The following is a 21,437-nucleotide window of genomic DNA, read 5'->3' as shown; positions in this document are numbered from 1 at the left end:
AAGAAAAAAAAGAGACAACAAAGACACAAAGAACAGCACATTACATTAAAATGACACTACAGACAACATAATAAAATACCAGATTAAAAGAGCACATAGGATCCAACCCCAGAAAATAAAGAAACTCAATCATGTTATGAAAATTCTACAGTAACATTTTACTATGCACATGTGGAATTAAATCAAATTACTTCATTATTGCATCCTATGTGCTATCTGGTAAGAAGGAGCAAATAAATATAATGACATGTTCTAGGTGCCACCTCCATGTAAAGTTTCTTTTATGGATATCAAATAAAAAGCAATAATTACCAGAAGGAATGCAGAAGAATTTGTGTTTGAGAACAACAATTTAAATAACCAGTTCAAAATAACTATAATAGATCTAGCAGAAGTGTTTTAGTGTATATAACTAGGTTATTAATTAGTTAATTAACTAGGTAAATTCTAGCTGTTCACTCTTATGCAAAAAGTTTCATTAAATTACTCTATTCCAATTTTCAGGTAAAATTTTTAAAACCTATTGTTTTCACTATTAAACCAAAACATTAAAAGCAATACTTTCTTTGTGGCTACCATAATAGAGCTTTGCTCCTCCCAATAAAAATACTAGCTTCTTTGACTAAGCCTATTTATTTAATTATTCTATCCATTTCTCCAGTGTCGAGAAGTGTGGTGCTGGAAAAGCACAGCCAATCAAGCAGCATCTGAGAAGCAGGAATGTCAACGTTTGGGCATAAGTCCTTCATCAGGAATGTATGAGGGCCCAAGGGGGCTGAGAGATAAATGGGAGGTGGGGTGGAGCTGGAGGAAAGGTAGCTGGGAATGCAATAGGTCGATGAAGGTGTGGGTGAAGGTGATAGGTCGGAGTGGAGGACGGAGTGGATAAGTGGAAAGGAAGATGGACAAGTCGGACAGTTCAAGAGGGTGGTGCCGAGTTGGAGGGTTGGATCTGGGATAAGGTCGGGGAGGAGAGATGAAGATACTGGTGAAATTGATTTGATCCTGGGTGGTTGGAGGATCCCAAGGCGGAAGAAAAGGCATTCTTTCTCCAGGCATCTGGTGGCTAGAATTTGACAGTGGAGGAGGCTCAGGACTTGGATGTTCTTGGCGGAGTGAGAGGGGGATTGAAGTGTTCGGCCACAGTGCAGTGGGGTATTTAATGCATGTGTCCCAGAGATGATCTTTGAAATGTTCCGCAAGTTGGCATCCTGTCTCCCCAATGCAGAGGAGACGATATCGAGAGCAATGGACACAGCAGATAACGTGTGCGAATGTGAACATGAGAGCGCCCCATGATGACATATCCATCAACTTTCTGTTCATTTTTGTTGGAAAGCAAATCTAGTTCATTCACTGTACATCTTACTGGAGAAATTAAAGTTGTTACTGCCCATTTGTGACTTGGGTTCCCACATTTACAACAACAACTATATTTGTACCACCTCTAAGACAAGGAATGTCTCAAGGTACTTCACTGGAGCATTACAGATTGAAGTATGGTACTGAGCTACATCAGGAAATATTAGGTCAAATGGCCAAGACCTTGGTCAATGAGTTAGGTTTGAAACACTGTACCAAAAGGAGAAAGTAGAGAGACAGTAGGGTGTAAGGAGGGAATTTCAAATCACAGAGCCTAGAAAAATCATCAATGGTGGAGCTACTCAAATTGGTAGCATAGAAGAGGCCAGAATTAGTGGAGTCTTGATTTCTCATTCAGTTGTGATGTTGGAGGAGATTAGTGGGATGCACATATAGAGGAGCAAAGCTATGAAGGGCCATGAAAAAAACGGATAAATATTTTAAGGTCATGCAACAGCATTTTCCACTCCTTTGACAGATATCAGCAATGGTGAATAAGTTGGGAAAATACAGCAAAAATGGAAAATCAGATGCTCGATTTCATGAAAAATATTTCCAATTTTCCCCTTAGGGTTTAATATCAAATTCAGAGTCTCACTAATGAGCTGAACTACCTTATGCCTACACATTTGTATGTCATTAATAGCTCAAATTGCCTAATTTCAATGCAACTCCCAATGTCCTCTCCTCCTCCAAGAAGCATTATGGCGACAATTCCTGATAATGTAAGTCAGAATGGTTACCTGGTAGCAGCTTACTTCTCCAGGCCTTCAGACAACTTTGTCTTCATATAAATGTCCCTGTTTTCTCCAAAGGCTTCTTCCATTCTTCAGGGAGGTACCATCAAACCTTCAGCCTCATCACATCATCATGGCTTCTTTCAGATCAACTCTCTCACCACTTCAGCCCTTCAGTTCAGAGCTCAGAGACAACGACGACTTGCAAGCTTCTGCCAGGTCACTTTGGACACTGGACACACATGCACCTCGTACTGCTACACAGGATGCACTTTACATTTGTTGCTTACTTTCTCAGGGCTCACTCTGCACTTAGTTGCAGGCTGCCAGCTTCTTTGGCAAGCACTGATTTTTAACTCAGTGGGAACAAGTAGTTTATCCCATTTCAGACAGGACACATGCTACATCAATATCATACCCAAAGCATGTATCAGCAGTTTATGCAGCAAATATACATGTGCCTCAACAAATTAGCCATGTCTGAAAGTCATTCATGTGCTCAAAGGGTCTATAGTCAGTCAGCGGATATCATCTGCTTTTGAGGTTTGGTGGGGGGGGGGTTGAATATTTCCTGCAATGAGAAAATGGGAACGATTGCTATGTCTAAGTGGATAGAAGAGCAATTAGTGGTGATACATGAGGGAGAGAGATGAGGTGTCCCCTGTGAATGAGTAGGAAGTGCAGAGAACAGAAAGTGTTGGACCACTGCTCTTATGTTTCATTGCATCATGTCCACTCAGAAGGATGAGATGTTGAGAGCTTTTGAGTGTACTTAATGCAAAGAATAATAAGAGTTGCAGCTCATGGGCCTTGGTCAGATGAGTGTGCATTAGCAGAATTTGAGTGAGTGATGCCCCCAAGAGTGAGATTGTGGCTCCTACACCTGCAATGCACAGATCATCAACCCTTCTCTCTGCATTGCTGGGCATTGCATTTTCACCCAGGCCACTGCACTGACCTGAGCTGCTAGTTTCGAGGAAGGGTCACTGGACCCAAGATGTTAACTTTGACTTCTCTACACAGATGGTGCCAGACCTACTGAGCTTTTCCACCAACTCCTGTTTTTGACTGAGCTGCTATCTCAGGTCCTGGCTGTTTGAGTCTAATGGGTGTGGGTCTCCTTTGCCAGTCAGCAGGAAGACCTTCTGCTATGCCCTCCAACAGTTCCCGCAGTCCATGTGGATGAACCCAGCAGCTATCTTGCTCTTTCTGAGCCAATCCTTCAGGATTATAATGCAGGACCTCAAAAGGAAGGGCTGCTCCTGGCTTGCAAGGCCTGAAGTGCTGTGGAGCTGGGAATTAAATATGGCACCAGCGGTATGACTGTTGCAAAGTCCCAGCACCAGTGAGCTTTACTGCTTTCCTTGCTGTACGATTCCATGAGTGAGGAGTCAGGCCCATTGTGTAATTAATGAGTTGAACAACAGAAGACTGCAAAACAAAAGTCACCATGGGCCAGGGTAGACCATCTGCCATGAATCTCACCCGATTAAATACTTGGCCTAAAAATACAAATATGCAGCCCATATGCAGCCCAGAACATGGCTAAAATCAAAGCCAATGCAAATCAGCATGCATAAATGTTATAGAGACACAGGGCTGGCAGCATGTTAAGATGTAGCCAGCTGGATTTCGTAAGAAGCTGTAGGCAACAAAGAACTGTAGCATTTCCCTCCATTGAAGAGAGAATTGTAACATATAGCTTGAGGGTAACTAGATAACAAGGATGGGATAAAGTGAGGAGACCTGCATGAACTCCCACAGCCAGTATAGGGATTAAATCCACACTGTTGGTCTTATTCAGCACACACTCTAGTCATCTACCCAAATAAGCTAATTGACTACCCAAATAACTCTTCTGAAGAAATGCTGAAAATCAGTTACTGTGAGATTTAAATTGTAAAATTTCCCAAAAACAGGCACAGACTTCACAATGCAAGACTAACCCACACTCTTTCAAAGCAATTTAAACAGCATCTCAAACTCTGTACTGCCTACTTATTTGACCAATTGCCATATGTAGCTAATGCTGACAACTCTGTTCATTGCTTGCACACATCAACTGAGTCTAAAGTTGCAAATTTGCTGGTATCACTTAAAGTTGCTTAAAGGTAGTCTGCATCTCTTAAAGGGGAGATGCATTTAACTGTAGCAGATGCTGGCTCTCATGCAGGAACTGAATCTGAAATCAGGGAAGAACAGTGCCACAGGAGGAGTGGGTTTCATGTTCTTCAACATTCCAGTGAAGATCTTGGTGGAGAAGAAACGCACCATCTCCACAGAAGACAAATAGCCCCTTTAAACACACACCCAAAGGCCAATGGGAGTAGATAGCCATAGAAGTCAAATGCCAGCAATCGTGTTCTGAAGGTGGAGCAATAAGTTTAATTGTAAGAACTAATTTTTTAAAAAAATTTCTGGTTTTGTTTATTGTGTACTAAATTGGGAAAATAACTGTTTTAACAGGGGCAGCACGGTGGTTCAGTGGTTAACACTGCTGGCTCACAGCGCCAGGGTCTTGGTTTCAATTCCTGCCTCGGGCAACTGTCTGTAAGGAGTTTGCATATTCTCCCCGTGTCTGCGTGGGTTTCCTCCGGGTGCTCCGGTTTCCTCCCACAGTCCAAAGATGTGCAGGTCAGGTGAATTGGCCATGCTAAATTGCCTGTAGTATTAGGTGCATTAGTCAGGGGTGAATATAGGGGAATGGGTCTGGGTGGGTTGCTCTTCGGAGGGTTGGTGTGGACTTGCTGGGCCTAGGGTCTATTTCCACACTGTAAGGAATCAAATCTAATTAAAAAAAAGATTGCGAAGGAACTGGTGTACATTTTTAAAGCAGATTACTGACATTGAGTGTAAAAGTTTATACTGCTATTTGTTCCAGCAACAACGGGAATGTTACTACATACTGGTTGGCACCTGGTGGTGTGTATAATTTGAGGTTCAGTCAGCAACAAATGCCTTATTGATCTGTGGAGCAGTGACAAGTTGTCAAAGACAAAGACCTTCTGCCTGCCAACATCTACTGGTGATTGGCTCCTAGGTTGCTGAACAGCTTGTGGATATGAATGATGTGTCAAAAGCCATCAAAACACTGAAAGAGAAGGTCGTATCTCTCTCTCTCTCTCTTTCTCTCTCTCTCTCTCTATACACTAAAAAAAATCTAAAACCTGTAGAAAGCTGGCTTATTTCCCCTCACTGGTTGCTGTGAGTTTGGGTTTTAACCAGCATCTGACAGTCTTCACAATTTGTGAACCAGTCATAGACTCATAGTCATAGAGATGTAAATGGAAACAGACCCCTCAGTAACACTTGACCATGTCGACCCCACCCCAATCTAATCCCACCTGCCAACGCCCAGCCAAACCCTTCCTATTCATATATCCATCCAAATTCCTCTTAAATGCTGCAATTATACCAGCCTCCACCACTTCCTCTGGCAGCTCATTCCATGCATGAAAAAGGTGCCCTTTAGATCTCTTTTACATCTTTCCCCTCTCACGCTAAACCTGTGCCCTCTAGTTCTGGACTTCCCCACCCCACGAAAAGACCTTCTCAGTTTACTCTATCCATGTCCCTCTCATGATTTTATAAACCTCTATAAGGTCACCCCTCACCCTCTGATGCTCCAGGGAAAACAGTCCAGCCTATTCAACCTCCCCCGACAGCTCAAATTCTCCAACCCTGGCAACATCCTTGTAAATCTTTTCTGAACCCTTTCAAGTTTCATAACATCCTTCGGATAGGAAGGAGACCAGAACTGCACGCAATATTCCAAACATGGCCTAACCAATGTCATGTACAGCCTCAACATGACCTCCCAACTCCTGTACTCAATACTGTGACCAATAAAGGAGGGCATATCAAACACCTTCTTCACTATCATATGAGATTAGATTCCTTACAGTATGGAAGCAGGCCCTTCGGCCCAACAAGTCCACACCGACCCTCTGAAGAGCAACCCACCAAGGCCCATTCCTCTACTCCATATTTACCCCTGACTAATACATCGAACACTATGGGCAATTAAGTATGGCCAATTCACCTGACCTGCACATCTTCGGATTGTGGGAGGAAACCAGAGCAGCTGGAGGAAACCCACGCAAACACAGGGAGGACATGCAAACTCCACACAGACAGGCAGCCAAGGTGGGACTCGAACCACTGAGCCACCTGCCACCTGGTTGAAAAAGACCTGGATTGTTTGTTAATTCTCCCACCTTTTAGAACGAACATGTTGGTTTCAGTTCTTTCATATGTAAACTGCAGAACTTTTTTAAAAGTTACATTCTCAAGTGAACTTTAAGAATTGGTGTCCTTTTGGCCCAGAAAATGCATTTAAGGTGTGAGCTGCCCTTTGTGAGACCGTCTGTGTCATATGGTCACGCTGATTCTAATCTAAAATACTGACTGATTTACAGAATCTTACATGGATTCATGCAGTTTTGGAATAAAATAAAATGCAAGTGAAAATCACCCCACAAACTTAGGGGTGTGTGTGTGTGTGTGTGTGTGTATGTGCGCGTCTGACTGTCTGTCTGTCTGAGTGTGTGTAGAGTGCAATGGGGTCACCTGTAGTGTGACATAAACCCAAGGTCCCGGTTGCGGCCATCCACCTGGGGACCAAACTTGGCAATCGGCCTCTGTTTGGTCATTGTATATTGTTGCCTGTCCTGAAGTCCACCTTGGAGGATGGTCACTTGAAGGCCCTTGCCTGCAGTGTATGAAATAGACAATGTTGGTTGAGTCCCATGAGTACCTACCACGCATAATGGTAGTATCTGTGTCGACACTCTGACATGTTTTGACACTCTCCTACAAACCCATACATACACTCACGCAGACCCTCTCTCAAATGCTCACACATACATTCCCACACGCACCCTCTCACAGACCTATACCCATTTACACTCACTCATACACATACACACACTCTGTCACAGACACTCATAATTCCTGCCACCACTACCCAACCGACACACCCACACATACATGTGGGGTGAATTTGTACTTGCAGAATTAAATTTTATTTGCTTAAAAACTGCATGATTCCATGTAAGATTCCGTAAATCTGGCTTTTAGATTAGAATCAGTCTGACCGTTGTGACACAGAGAGTCTCACACCTTAAATGCATTATCTGGGCCAACATGACAATAATTGTTAAAGTTCATTTGAGAATGTAACTTTTAAAAAAGTTCTGCAATTTACATATGAAAGAACTGAATCCAATATGGTCATTCTAAAAGATGAGAGACTTAACAAACAATTCAGGTCTTTTTCAATAAATAATTTCAATTATATCATACTGTAACCTTTTGCTGCAAATTCTGTGTCTTACGATCTTATACTCCATAACCACCTGATGAAGGAGCAGTGCTCTGAAAGCTAGTGCTTCCAAATAAACCTGTTGGACCTATAATTTGATGTTGTGTGATTTTTAACTCTATCCTCTCACGCCATACTCACTTCTAGTTCACAAGTTATAGAGGCTCTTACTTTTCACACATCCATGACACAATCTTATCATAGGAATTCATTTTTCTTTTCAATGCCAAAGAAATCTAACATGACCAGACAGTGAAGAAACAGCAAGAAGGGATAGGCAAGGAAGGCTTAGCACCAGAATATGATTTCAAACTTGCAGCCAATGACTCAGATAAAGGTGCTACTAGAATCTTAGAGGATAGATCTGAGGTGGAAATGGCATACAGTGAGACACTAGGCATGAGGTGGTTGCAGCTCGGGTAAAAGATAATGACAGCACAAGTGTTAGCTTGCCAGAAGCGAAAGTCACACTTGAGTTCCACAACAGAGGACACAGGGTAAGGATTTTGAGGGGGCAGCCGACAGGCAAACACAGAAATTGATGGTGCACTGGGTAGCCTGCCAGAAAGCCTACAGTCACTGTTGATGACAATGGAGATATCGAACAATAACATGACAAAGGCTTTGTACAGGGCAGGCAGCACATCGTTTCCAACATGGAATTGGTGGAGTAACTCCAAGTGCAGATTTCAGTCTTTTATAGGATGTGAGCAAGGCTGTTAAGGTCAGCCCTTATTGCCCATCACTAACTGTTTGAATTAGTGGTGATAAACTGATTATTTTAACCACCAAAATCCATCCAGTGTAGGAACTCCATTTGTACTACTAGAAAGGGAGTTCCAATGATCTGACTCAATGATTGCGAAGGATCAGCAAAATAGGCCCAAGTCAAGTATATGGCTTGGATGGGGATTTGCAGGTTGTGGTGTTGCAATGTGTCAAATACCCTTTCCCTTCTAAACATCATTTTAGAGATAGAGATCATTAAAAGTTGAAGTGTTATGCAGTGTCTCTGAGTATCAGTGGTGGAGGGATTGAATGAATGCGGACCTGATAAAGCAGATTCCTTTGGCTAGTATTGAGCTTTTTGGGTGTTGTTAGAACGACACTCATCCAAACAAGTGGAAGTTATTGCATTACACTCATGACATATACCTTGTAGATGATGTTCATGCTTTGGAGAAACAGGGGGAAGTTTACTCAGTGCAAAAGCTCTGACTTGCCTTTTCAGCAACAATAAGAGTAAATCCCAGGAATTTTTTTTTATTATTCATTTGTAGGATGTGGGAATCACTGGCCAGCATTATTGCCCATTCCCAGTTGCCCTTGAGAAGGGGGTGGTGAGCTGGGCAGCCTAAAGGCAAATGATGGGTGATTTCAGCAATGTTAATTTTTCTGAATGTCAAGGACAGATAATCAGATTGTTTTTTTTTGGACATATCTTTTAATTGGCATTTCAGTATCTACAGAGTTATGAATGGCATTGAACAGTGTGCAATTAAACATCCTCACCTCTAACCTTATTACTGTATTTGATGTATCAGTTGAAGATGGTTGGGTTTAGCCCACTACCCCATTTAACTCTAGGGCTTTTGTGGTGGAGTGGTAGTGTTCTCTACCTCTGAGCCAGGAGGGCTATGTTCCATTCCACCTTCTATAGAGATGGTAATCGCATGTCTGTAGAGATTGGTTAAAAAGTACCCTAATTAATACATGCAGTTAAGTATGGGCCTCTCACAACACCAATCATCTTCCCTTTTGCTGGGTTTGGTTACAGCCATGAAAGGATTTGATGGGCCGAATGGCCTAATTCTGATCCTGTACTTGAAGGCCTTATGAGCAGTGCGGAGTTTCCCCGTGAATCACGTGAACTTCAATTTTGCTTCAGGTCCTTGAGGCCATACTTGGTGAGATGTAATTTTGATGTTTAAGGTAAATACTCTCACCTCACCCACTGAATTCAGCTCTTTTGTCCATGTTTGGATGAAGGCTGTGATGAAGTCTGAAGTTTCACAGCCCTTGAGGGAGTCATTCTTGTGGATCCAGTCACAATGCATTTTCTGTGATCAATTTCGCAGCTTCCATCGCAGCACACCCCATGTCTGAGTGCTGCAGGTGAAATTTCAAATGTTATCATGCAAAATCAGATGATGCCATCATGGCTGTGGACGAAAGAATGCTTGTAGAGTTGCACAGCAGTCTGGCAGCCGGCCCAACATATACAGTACAACAGATTTCTGAGGTACCACAAGAGGGAAGGGGTATACTGTGTGAATCAGATGTCCTCTACCAGGATGAAAACATCTGTCTCCTCACCTTTGTCAATCCAAAAGTGTCCTTGCTGTTACTTGTCAGCCAACACATCCAGACTGCTGTCATCCATATTGGTGCAGTGCATGAAGTCTTCCTCCAGAATATCTGCAGTGTGCTATTACTGAAAGTTAGCAGTTGTGGTACAGTCACCTGGGTAGCACTTCGACGGCACTCAAGTGCAGGGCAAGGCACACAAGAGCAGTAAAATATGTCTAAAAGTGATTACATATCTTTGATATGCAATATGGCATGATTTTAATTCTAAATTTTATTTTGAATGTTTACTTGTGATGGTCGATGTTTTTGCAGTGTGATCAAGCTAATAACTATAATGATCTGTCGGAGTTGGAAGGAAAGGTGTGGGTCAGCTGGTGAATAGGCAATTAAGGTTTGTGGTTACTGGCATCGTACTCAGTTGTGCTTTTCATGGAGAGTTTAGGCAGAACAGAGCCATCAGGATTGAATTCTCCCTTCTTCGTCTTCTTCCTCATGATCCTGGTCCTCAGCTGCCCATGTAGCTGGTGAACAGGGATATATCCACATGATGATAATCTTGGCAGCTTTGATCCAGCCTTGATGCTTGACACCACTCTGCTGACTACTGTATTCTTGAACCAAATGTTGAGGGATCAGAACCTCTTTCATGGTACCTCCAAAGCAATCTGTAAGCAGTCAATACTATCCTGCACTATAAGAAAGCTTGCTACACTGGTGCAACCATCCGCATGAGCTCTGCTTTTCTCTAACAAGAATGAATTGCAGTTAGTTATCTTTGAACAGGGAATAGTAATCTTTCCAACATGACAATGGTCAACAAACTGTAAGATGTTGTAAATATCTCAAGCTTCAACTTGGTAGGAACCAGAGGCTTAACTTTTCCTTGCAATAGACACGATTCCAGCAATTAACTCCTCATCCTGCAGCAGAGTTGCATTGGCAGTTCCTGCAGGTAACATATTTCCAGAGGAGTGTTCTTATAAAGTGTAGTGCCTCACTCAGTACTCACTGTATTTCACCTTGCTGAATACCAGGAGGTAGATATAGCTATCTGCTAAGAGCCCTTTCCCTCTCCTTCCTCTTCCAGTTCTTCTGCCTCATACAGCCTTTCTTCATTCTCTAAGGGGAAAGTCCACCAATGTAATCATGTCTGAGAGCAACTTGACTATGCGGAGCCTTCAAGTCAGTAAAAGTTCTTCAGTACCTGCCATGCCACTCCGCGTGTAGTCTTCTGCAATTTCAAGATACTATAGAAAGCATCAAAGATCTCGAACATTGTAGCAACAGCTGGAAAAAATAAGCTAGCAATTAACCTCTATTTAGCTGATTCTCCTTTTAAATAGCCCAGGATAGGGAAGGGTTACTGTTTCCTCTGCTGAGAATGCCCTCAATTGTGCAAGATTAGGAGAAGATGGAGCATTGGGCTGAAAAATAACACTATTGGACTTAAGTCAGAATTACATGCCAATTGATGCCATTATCTGCCGACTCTGCATACCTGCTGCAGACATTCGCAATGTTTGTTTACATCCTATCAAAATGTGCTGTCCAGTATTTTGGTCCCCACAAGAATGTGCTTTGGACACAGTTTTAGAGCAACTGAGGTCACTCATAGAGTCCAACTAAAGGGCACTAGCAAGATCCAGTTATGTATCTCCAATGTTTCACGACAATTAATACATGGTATCACATACCTCTAGAAAGCAAACTCAAAATATTCGCTATGAAACATAGTTGAATATACATGGATAATTCAGTCTACTGTGTAATAGAATTGACAAAACTGAACACATGTTGACTCCCTAATCTCACTATTGGAACACATTTAAGAATACCAAGCACACACTTGACATGTGGTGGGGTGAGCGTAAGGAAGGAAGATTGAGTCACAGATGAGTGGCTGTGTGCTCTTCCAACCTGTGGAAAATATTACAGAACAACTGGGATTAATTTACCTATCTACTCAGCCTAACCTTTGGACAACCAGGAAGGAAATAAAATTGAAGAAATAGGAAGAACAGATTCATGGCAATTCACCTATTTTTCAAATAATTTCAACCATCAGGTTAATACATCAGAAAATCACTAATTAATAAAGTTCATTGCACAAGAATTACAAAAACATTATTTAGACATTGTAGGTATATTTTATGTTCACTAAATATTGGTTAGGTAACTACACAATAATCTGTCAAAATAATTCATTCACAAGGGGGTGGCACTTATGAAACATGTTTAAGGAGAAGAATAAACATGTGTGTTTGATATGTAATTCTCTAAACAGCACATGTTTATCACACCAAAATAATGTCTGTATGTAAATTATGATACTGTGACAGTATCATCAACGGTAATGAATTTTAACAGGTATATGATTTAGTGAAAAAATATAGAATTCTAGGATGTAACTAAACTACATTTGTAGGAATTATAAAAGAATATATACTAAAGATCAATGATTGGTAGCATATGTTTATGAAACTAATGGCAATGGTAGTTTATGTATGCTATTGATTGTTCCATAAGAATTACTGAAATAAAAGGTTCTTTTTAATTTTCTGTAATACAAACACTATTTTGTTCTCTCTAAATTTGACAGCAGTATTTAAGTACAGTAATAATGAGACAAAAAGTTGTGCATTGCTGTTAAGTAACAAGTTCTGTTCTTGAACACAGTGATGAACATTTAAAGTTCAATAAACTGCAGAAGATTCAGATGTCTGCAGAAAATTCTTAGTAGTAGTTGCAAGAAAGGTCACACATGCCAAACATAACAATTTTCATTGCACTTTTTGAGAATCAGCTTCTTGGATCAAAACCTTCCAGTACAAGATACTGCCTTTCTCAATACAGGTAGTTCTCCTATAACACCATAGTTGCGTTCCAGCAAAACCTCACTTCATAGAAAATTGCTTAACAGAAATATAGGGGCTGATGGGAAAAATGGGATTGGGGCAGACCAGCAAAATATATCACCCACAATCGCTCAAACATCACCCTAAAGTCTAACAGAAAGCCTGTTTGAAAGTTAAAATAATATTTATGTTAACAAAAGTAAATTTAACACATTACATTTAAAAAATGCAAGAAAGCTGCTCTCTGTATAGTACCTGGAAGAACACAGCAAGCCCAGTAGCACCAGAAGATACAGAAGTCGCCATTTTGGGTGTAACCCTTCTTCAGGACCTGAAGATGGGTTACACCCAAAACATCGACTTCTGCATCTCCTGATGCTACCATGCTTGCTGTATTCTTCCAGCCTCCTGCCTGTATACTTTGGATTCCAGCTTCTGCAATTTTTTTTGTCTCTGTATAATACCTGACAGAAAGCTGCTCTTTCAGCAGCTGACATCAGTGCACATGCAGAACAGCATAAAGACAAGAGCTCACATTGCACATGGGCACAATGGCATGAAGACTGGTACGGACATCACATGTGAGGAAAGCAGCACATGCGCAGAATGGTAAGAACACTAGCTGATATTTCAGCACAAACATCAGCGCATGCACAGAATGAAACACGCAAACCAATCCCTGCTGGAATCATGCTATTGCAAACAGAGGAACTGGTTCTCCAAAATACCATCCCCTAATTCTTCAGCGACATTATAGCCAAATTATGCTGCTGAAATGTACGTTATCTCAGAACTACCTGTAATTATTTATGAATTGTTTACAAGTAGACCAATATTGGATGTTCTAATTAGACCAGTATACAAGTCAAAAAGTAGAAGCAACAGAACTATATAAGGAATACTTCCCTATCATGAAACTTTAAATGTCTGCTTCTACAATCATGTATTAATCAAACTTAGCCCTCAATCTAAATTGTTGGTCCAAATAAGGGCTATATCAATTAATCTGACTATCCTATTAAAATGGGGAAATTATTATATGAACAGTTTTACAATTTTATTGTGATTTTAAATAATTCACTCGCATTATGTATAGAAAAAACACAAACTTGTAAGCCAGAAGGTATTAATTTTAAAAATGTCAAAAGCTTACATAATTACTATTATAATTTGAAATTGCGAATGAAATTCAGTATTTAAAAGGATAAATGCACAACTTTTTGCCCTCATACTTTTAAAAAAATCAGCATTGTACTATCAGAGAATAAACATATCATCTCTTTATTTCTAAGCACTGTAGAGTCATTTAATGAATGTACTTGTTAAATGAAACCCCTGACAGAACAGAACACTCTTTACAATTATAACACCCTGCAATTTTTAAAAATTTTCTTTGTTAATATTTCAGTCAATAATGAAGCTCTTAAGCAGGATTTAATCAATGTATTAATATTGTTTTAAATGCTAAAACTCAACTAATTGAACATGCTTAACAAAAAACAACTTTATATTTGATTAATTGACAGAAATGTGGTTTGAAATTATTTATGTATTTATGCATTTGCAGGTAACTCATTTAAAATACAGTTCCTGAACCCAAATGACTTAATTGCAAGAGTTGATAAAATGCAATGTGGATGTTATCTTAGCTAAATCCAGAATTTCTAGATCCCAAGCGTAGGATGCTAAATAAGAGTCAATATGTGTTTACTTTATTTGACTAACAAATTACCAAAAGTTTGTGAATAATACAGACACTTAATTTCAATTTCATAGTCTGTCATTTCATACTCATTAAAAGATTGTTATCAATTCAAATTCTCTTGTGAATCATTTCCTCACCTTATTGTAGCATTACAGTTCAAGGACCCTAATGCATTAGTTATATCATAAATAATTTTTAAATGTAACACTAATGGGACCATATTATGTTACATTCTCACACAAAAGGAATATTGTAATCAAAAGTGATGAATCCTGAGTTTAAACCATCATTTTTATTTCTAACTTTGTGTTTAAACTTTGCAAATTAACTGTTCCACAACAGATGTAATTCAACAGTGTAACCTCTGTATAAAGCTTGACTATCATCCATCAGATGACAATATAAAGAATGTGACAGTTTATTGGAAGCAACATTTATCTCTCAGCAAAGTTGAAGCTGTGTATTTAGAATTTTTATGACTTTCAGTTAAGTATCTGTTTAGTGTTTATTCAGAATTTAACATATTTTGGTTTCAGTGAGGGATTGACTATAAAATGCTTATATTTTTGAATAAAAATATACATAAAATACTGTTTGTTGTAATTACTTTCCAGCAAACAAGTGCAATATACTTCTGCAACTTGCCCAACAAAAATACGCATCACTTTTGTATTTTATTTTTAATCATTATAGTGTTTCCATCTGGTGTAATCTTATTTCCTATTTTTCTCAGAGATTGAAGTCGTCAATATCCCTGGTGACACAAGTTTAGAGCAAACAGTTCCCAGGAAATACAACATCTTGCACTTTGCATCTACTTTCAACATCAATTATTCCCATGCCAAATAAAATAAACGACACGTGCAATGTAAGTTTTTTTTGCCCATACTAAAGCAACAAGATATCCAACAACTTGATTCTGAAAATCACCTATTAAATCCATCTTATTGCTCCAACATTGTCTGATAAATGAGACTTTCTTCCAGATTGAAAAGACTTTTTCCTTTTTTAGATTGTCATATATCAACAAGGGTCAACGACAGCATCAGAAGGTTCCTCCAGCTTGCCGAGATTTGGCTTGAAGCCATAATACAAATAAAGATTATTAATCTACCCCTTATTCCCAGTATTCCCGCAATAAAGCTAAAGAAAATGTTAGCTTGAACCTCATTTTTGAGTTATGGTCAACACTTCACAAATTTCCTGATCAATCTCCTCAAGCCATATATCATTTACAAAGAGAATGGCTGCTCCCAAACTTCTACAAATAGTGCAGTGTTATTGCTAACTGGAAGATGTATAACAGCAACCAAAAGAAACTTCTCTGTCAATTGTCTGTCCTTGAAAGTAGTCTGTGTCTAACAATTTGGTGAAGGTCAACAAAGGGACAATGATCATTCACCCAAGGTCAATTCAAATGTTGTTATTTCCCATCATATAATTTATTGCCTTACATTTTTAAGCAAGTCTTTCTTTCCAAGCTTTGTCTCATGTTATTTTAATGACATAATCCATTTAAAGTGCTCCTAACAGAGATGCTAGAAGTGTTTGTGATTCCAGGTTGTAACAGGCCTAGCAACCCTACAAAAACAATTTTAGGGACTAAAATATAATAACTTGCATTTAGGGCACTTTCACTAATTCAGTGTATTTTTCGCACAAACACATATTAAATTTGTTGGGTTTACTCTCCTGGAAGAGGAAACAACTATTTTAGCATGACTGCTCATTTATTTTCTTTACGGCCAGATAATGATGCCTCAATTGTTTTACCTGGCTAAGCCAGATCAAAATTTGAAATAACAGTGATATTAAGTTAATGTGGCATACAAAAGCATTAGTACATTAAAAAAAACTTCGTCAACTATTTTAACAAAGTCATTGATGCCTGTGCCATGATTTTATCCCTTCTCTTTTCTCTTGTTTTTCAACCAGCAGTAGCTGACATGTACAATCTCATCGTCTGACAAAAAAGATCTTTTCAAAGTAGTGAATGACTACATATGGGAAGAACCAATGTTCCACTAACTGTTTGGCAATTTAACTTAAATCATAAAATTCAGATATGTTGGAGGGTGAGTTATTACATTAAATGCAACTTTTGATGGACGGAATTGCCTTCCAAATAAAATTAGAGTTCATTTACTTGTTTATTTGTACTCAGAGAATGAAAACACTAAATTTCAATAACAAAACCATTTTACAAAATATTCCTGTTTCATATATGTTTCAGTTACAACTAAAAGAAAAATGCTTACCTTAACAACGTCTGTGAAAAGTACTTCAATGTATTTGCTATATCAGTTCCAGATGGCACAGGATAAATGTTATGAAGAACACGATTGTGGTACTCTTGTAAATAACGGACCTTAGATGCAACTGAATAAGTGAGAATTTTGGAAAATGTCAGTTCTTTTAATAAATATTTTGGTTTACAAAGTTAAACAACATTCTTATTTCCTATCCAGATTTGAGATCTTTCCTTTGTGACATATGTTGTATTACGATGCCAAGAACATAATCTGCCAGTACCTTACTTGAAGCAGTGACACTTCACACAGACAGACTAGACAAGAGCATATCCTTTGTCATATTCAAAAACATGTTTTTCTCACAATCGAAAACAATCAGGAATGGTATGACTGACACTTGGCTTCAATACAGTAATGATGAAACTACAGTTGGAATCTGTTAACTCAGTCATGACCAGGTTGTGGACAAAACACTTCTTTGTCTGCAGGGCTCAGTAACACACCAAACAGCACTTTTATCCACCAAAATAGAATGTCCTTGTGTGCCTGCACACACAAGTTGCTGTCTGTTAATTAGTAAATTATGGATGTTATCGTATGAGTAAATAATTCAAAATATGTACATAGCAATACTTCAGTATTCAAAACATACAGAGAATTATAGTCATTTGCATCATGTAACAGCATAAATATAACTATTTCAATACATCATGTGTCAAATGAGTGGCATTTCTCTTCAACAGCATATCATAACACTGGAAGGCATACAACCATACCGCAGCTTCCCCTCTTAGTTTTTTCCATGGAAACATAATTGGAAGATGAGTATATAAACAATGGCAATACAGCAAAATCAAAATATATATAATAAATTACTTTGGTCATGCTGTAAATTTTCTGTATTGAAATAACAATCTACAAATACTTTGTGTAGTGTGTCGACCTAAAACACCTAAAACCTTGAACTTATGGGGCTTTTGATTATAAAAGTGTCCATATTTTTCCCCTGTAGTGTTGGCTGTCACATCACATTCACTGTTTTGGCAAGTATAGTGCAAGATAGTTTCCTCACAAATGACTCAAAATATAAAGGCAAAGGCTACAGGCTTTGACACGATCAACCATGAGCGTGAACAGTACAGCTGAATTTTCCAGAGGTGAGGTCAGGACGACTCTTTAACATCAAGGCAACAATTGATTGAATGTGATATCATTCAAATTGGATCAACATTGAAAAACTGAATTCAACAAGGAAAAGAAAACTCTTAATTGGTAGAACTCATACCCAGCTCAAAATAAGATATATTGATTGGGAGAGGGCAACCATCTCAACTGCAGGCCACATTTTCAGGAATTCCACATGTTAGTGTCCAACATCCAATTATCTTCAACTGCAACCTCACTACACATATTTCAGGACAAATTATTATTGCAAAGACAACATATCCTACAATGCAGTTTCAGATATTTTCGATTGCAAAATCACTCAGATTATTTCACCTGCAAAACAAGTGCAATGGTCAGCAAACTATCTCAAACATGGAAAATGCTGGAGGAACTCATGAGGCAGGACTGGCAATATCCTTGGAAAATCCCTCCCAGTGTCAATTATCATAGCACATTTGTAATTATAATACTGAAGCTGCACACACTGCTTCAGAGATTGCTCGCATTATTTGTTGACAGTGATAGTTTCTCTACTCATTTTTATAAAACAGAAAAGAATTTATGTGCACAATTGATTAGAGCAGTAGACACTAACTGTGGCATGGTTTTTTTTAAAAAATCAGCTACTCTGAAAACTACTAAAAATGCATGCTATAGAGATGTTCATAATGCAGCTTGAAAAATAACAGCAAAAAAATGCTAGACCAGCAACAGCAGGTTGTCCTAGGAAACAAGAGTCCTCCAATGAGAACTGGCTGCATGCCTGTGTAAATAGGAATAGGTAAATAATCATGTGTGCACACACACTATAAACCTACAACTTTATTTGAAACAGTCAACCTACATTCCCTTTTCTCCTTCCTCTTACAACAATCTTCGGACGTAACAAGTCACCATTCAGCTTCAGGCACTTAAAATTAGACACCTTACGGCTATTCCCTCCCTACATCCCAATGTTGGCAATGAGCTGACCTTGGCAACTGAACGCAGTTCCCAGACCTGACGAGGGCAGGCGAGGGAGCATTCGAGACTTGCAGGGCTAATTTATTATGACTGCCGTCAAAAATACGCCCATGCAGAAAAATTAATTCCGCGTCAATTTTGACCATTAATTTTGGAGGCGGGGAAGAGCAAGGTTTACAATATTTTGGAGCCCTCAGTGGGCAGGCCCGTAACCTCTTTTGGAAGCAGCATCTTGAACAGCATCTTCAGCAGTATAACGACACCGTCTCCCACTAACTTCCCGAGGGTATTCTCCCACCGGTGCATCTTTCTCATACTTACACTGCTCCGCTTTGGTGGACATTTTAATCTTTGTTGTTGTTGTTGTTTGTTTCAATGGCGTATGTCAGTAAACATCAAATACGCCACCAGAGCATCTTCCAGCTGCTGGGGATCCTGGAGACAGGCGCCGCGCATGCGCGTGATCGAGCAGGCTGCTGCCTCCGCGTCTGGTCCAGGAGATTGACTGGCACCGAATGCAGCAGCAGCAGCGACTCCTCCAATTTTACACAGCTCTGCCCCGGCCTGATTCCGTCAGATTGGAAACGTTCATGCAAAGTCCCTGTTGCATTGAGCTGGAATATTGCTGCATACAGGCAAAGGGGGCCAATTCTAACATGCAAAACTACATTTAGTTACGAATGGGATTCAGTCGGGGGTTACACTCTGAATGCTGTGTTTTTAATCAAATAGAAACCACACCACAAAATGTTCATGATTAATTTTCATTTAAAACTCTGCAAAGTGTCGCATAATGTATTTAAAAGGCAAACAGGAACAGGGGCTCCCCGATTTACGAACGATTGACTCACGAATGTTCGTACTTGTGGACAAGATCCCATTAATATTAATGGGATGTTAATATTAATTTTAAAGATCTGAAATACGAGCGTTTCCTCTTACTTATGTACGACTATTTTATATTGTCGTGCATTGTGTTCTGACTTGCACAGAATTTGACTTGTGAACGGACTGAAGAACAAATTCCGTTCGCAACCTGGGCATTGCCTGTGTTTGTATATCGATTTTCACATCCTCAGGGAGTCCCCCCACACGATTTACTGCCACAATTTACGCTTTCTGGTTTCCCAGGATTACTGAGTGACTGTTAGGAAAAAATACATTTTTCACTGGATATTGTATTGTACCTTGTCATAGTCATGAAATCCATAATGTATTTGCCCTATGAATATGACGCAGAAGCCAGAAAACCCATGGATCATGGTTTCAGAAGCAGCTGAAATTGTAGAGATTTTAAAAACTGCAAGAGAACCAACTACTGAAAGAAACATTAAAGAATAATGAGAAAATTATGCAAATTTGTACTTCTGGGTGAGTCTTTATGGCTCTGAACCTTCCAGTCTCTGCTCCCATGAAGATAGAAGTTGATTTAGTCAGATTTGGAACTTTTTCCAGTCTCAAAAAAAGGAAAACTTCAGAATTAAAACTTCTCAATTCTGGGGAAAGAACGACACCCTAGACCTCACTGAGAGAAAACTGCCAGGCTGAAGAAAGTTTGAAGGCCTTGAAGACCCATTTTGAGCATTCTAATATTTTTATGGATGTTCTGTGTTTTACATCATAGCTTTGGAAACGAGGAAGAATATTGAGCAGTATATGATTTAGATGAGATGAACTGAAACTGGAGTTGAAAAATATGGTGCTGGAAAAACACAGCAGGCCAGTCAGCATCCGAGGAGCACAAGAATCGACATTTCGGGCATAAGCCCTTCTTCAAGAATGAAGGGCTTATACCCAAAACGTCGATTCTCCTGCTCCTCGGATGCTGCCTGGCCTGCTGTGTTTTTCCAGCACCACATTTTTCAACTCTGGTATTCCAACATCTGCAGTCCTCACTTTCTCCTGGATGAACTGAAACTGGCGAATTTGAACAACTGAAAGATGACTTCATTTGGGGTATAGAATTAATTTAGGAATAAGAGATCCTCCTGAGGGAGCATATCCACTCAGAGAGGAGAGACTTACTCTCAAGAAAGCCATCAACATGTGCAGAATGTCTGAGATTTGTCAATTATTAGCTAGAGCGTATTAATAGGATAACAATAAGAATTTGAATTATGCTGAGAGACAGTTCACAACGAAGATATTTGCAGAGACCTGATCAAGACCAGAGCATATCATGAATGATAACTGCAGGAATCTGAATCACTTTGCATTCAAATGTTACTAGTTAAGGGGTGGTGGATTGATGATTTTCCTTATCCTACCCCTCCACTGGCCTCAGAAAAGTTTGGATTTTAAAAGAAAATAATATTGTCATTTGCATTTACTGATGTATAGGTGAATACAAACAGCTGCATCTTAGTTGGCATGGTGGCTCAATGGTTAGCACTCCTGCCTCACATAGTGTCATGGGTAAATATATGAAATCTAATCTCCTTAAATTAACAAATAATGAATTAGTTTATTGAAAAAGCAGTGATGCAAGAATTATTAAAAGGTTTAATATAAGCAAACATGTCCAAATTCCCTTCTTGAGAAATTACAACAAAAATACAGCCAACTCTAAGTCTGAAAGAAAATATAAAACCTTGAAGCATGCTATTCTAAATATTCCTTGACCAAGTAACAGTTAAATTTGGAAAAAAAGACATTCAGAAATTGCTTGAGGTATTGATTTTCAGGTGAAGCCACTAACCATATATGCTTTTGACATCAGGGTTTCTTCAAGGACCAATTATAGCCAATTGCATTCTCTTTCTG

At 39.3% G+C, this 21,437-nt stretch overlaps 1 protein-coding gene across 2 annotated transcripts in view; it reads right to left on the bottom strand.

The window, feature by feature from the left end:
* LOC132818384 (protein unc-79 homolog) overlaps positions 1-19,017 on the bottom strand; it is a 213,267-nt gene extending 194,250 nt beyond the window's left edge. For both annotated transcript variants that reach the window (XM_060829360.1, XM_060829361.1), the window contains exons 1-2: positions 18,996-19,017; positions 16,551-16,671 (exon numbers count right to left, since the gene is read on the bottom strand). In XM_060829360.1, the coding sequence (XP_060685343.1) occupies positions 16,551-16,671; positions 18,996-19,017 (143 nt within the window). The remainder of the gene's footprint in view (positions 1-16,550; positions 16,672-18,995) is intronic.
* Positions 19,018-21,437: the final 2,420 nt, after the last annotated feature.

This window comes from Hemiscyllium ocellatum, chromosome 8 (genome assembly GCF_020745735.1).
Source record: "Hemiscyllium ocellatum isolate sHemOce1 chromosome 8, sHemOce1.pat.X.cur, whole genome shotgun sequence".
NCBI classification, from domain to species: domain Eukaryota; kingdom Metazoa; phylum Chordata; class Chondrichthyes; order Orectolobiformes; family Hemiscylliidae; genus Hemiscyllium; species Hemiscyllium ocellatum.
The sequence above is the reverse complement of the archived record's forward strand: the minus strand, read 5'-3'. Positions and strand labels throughout refer to the sequence as shown.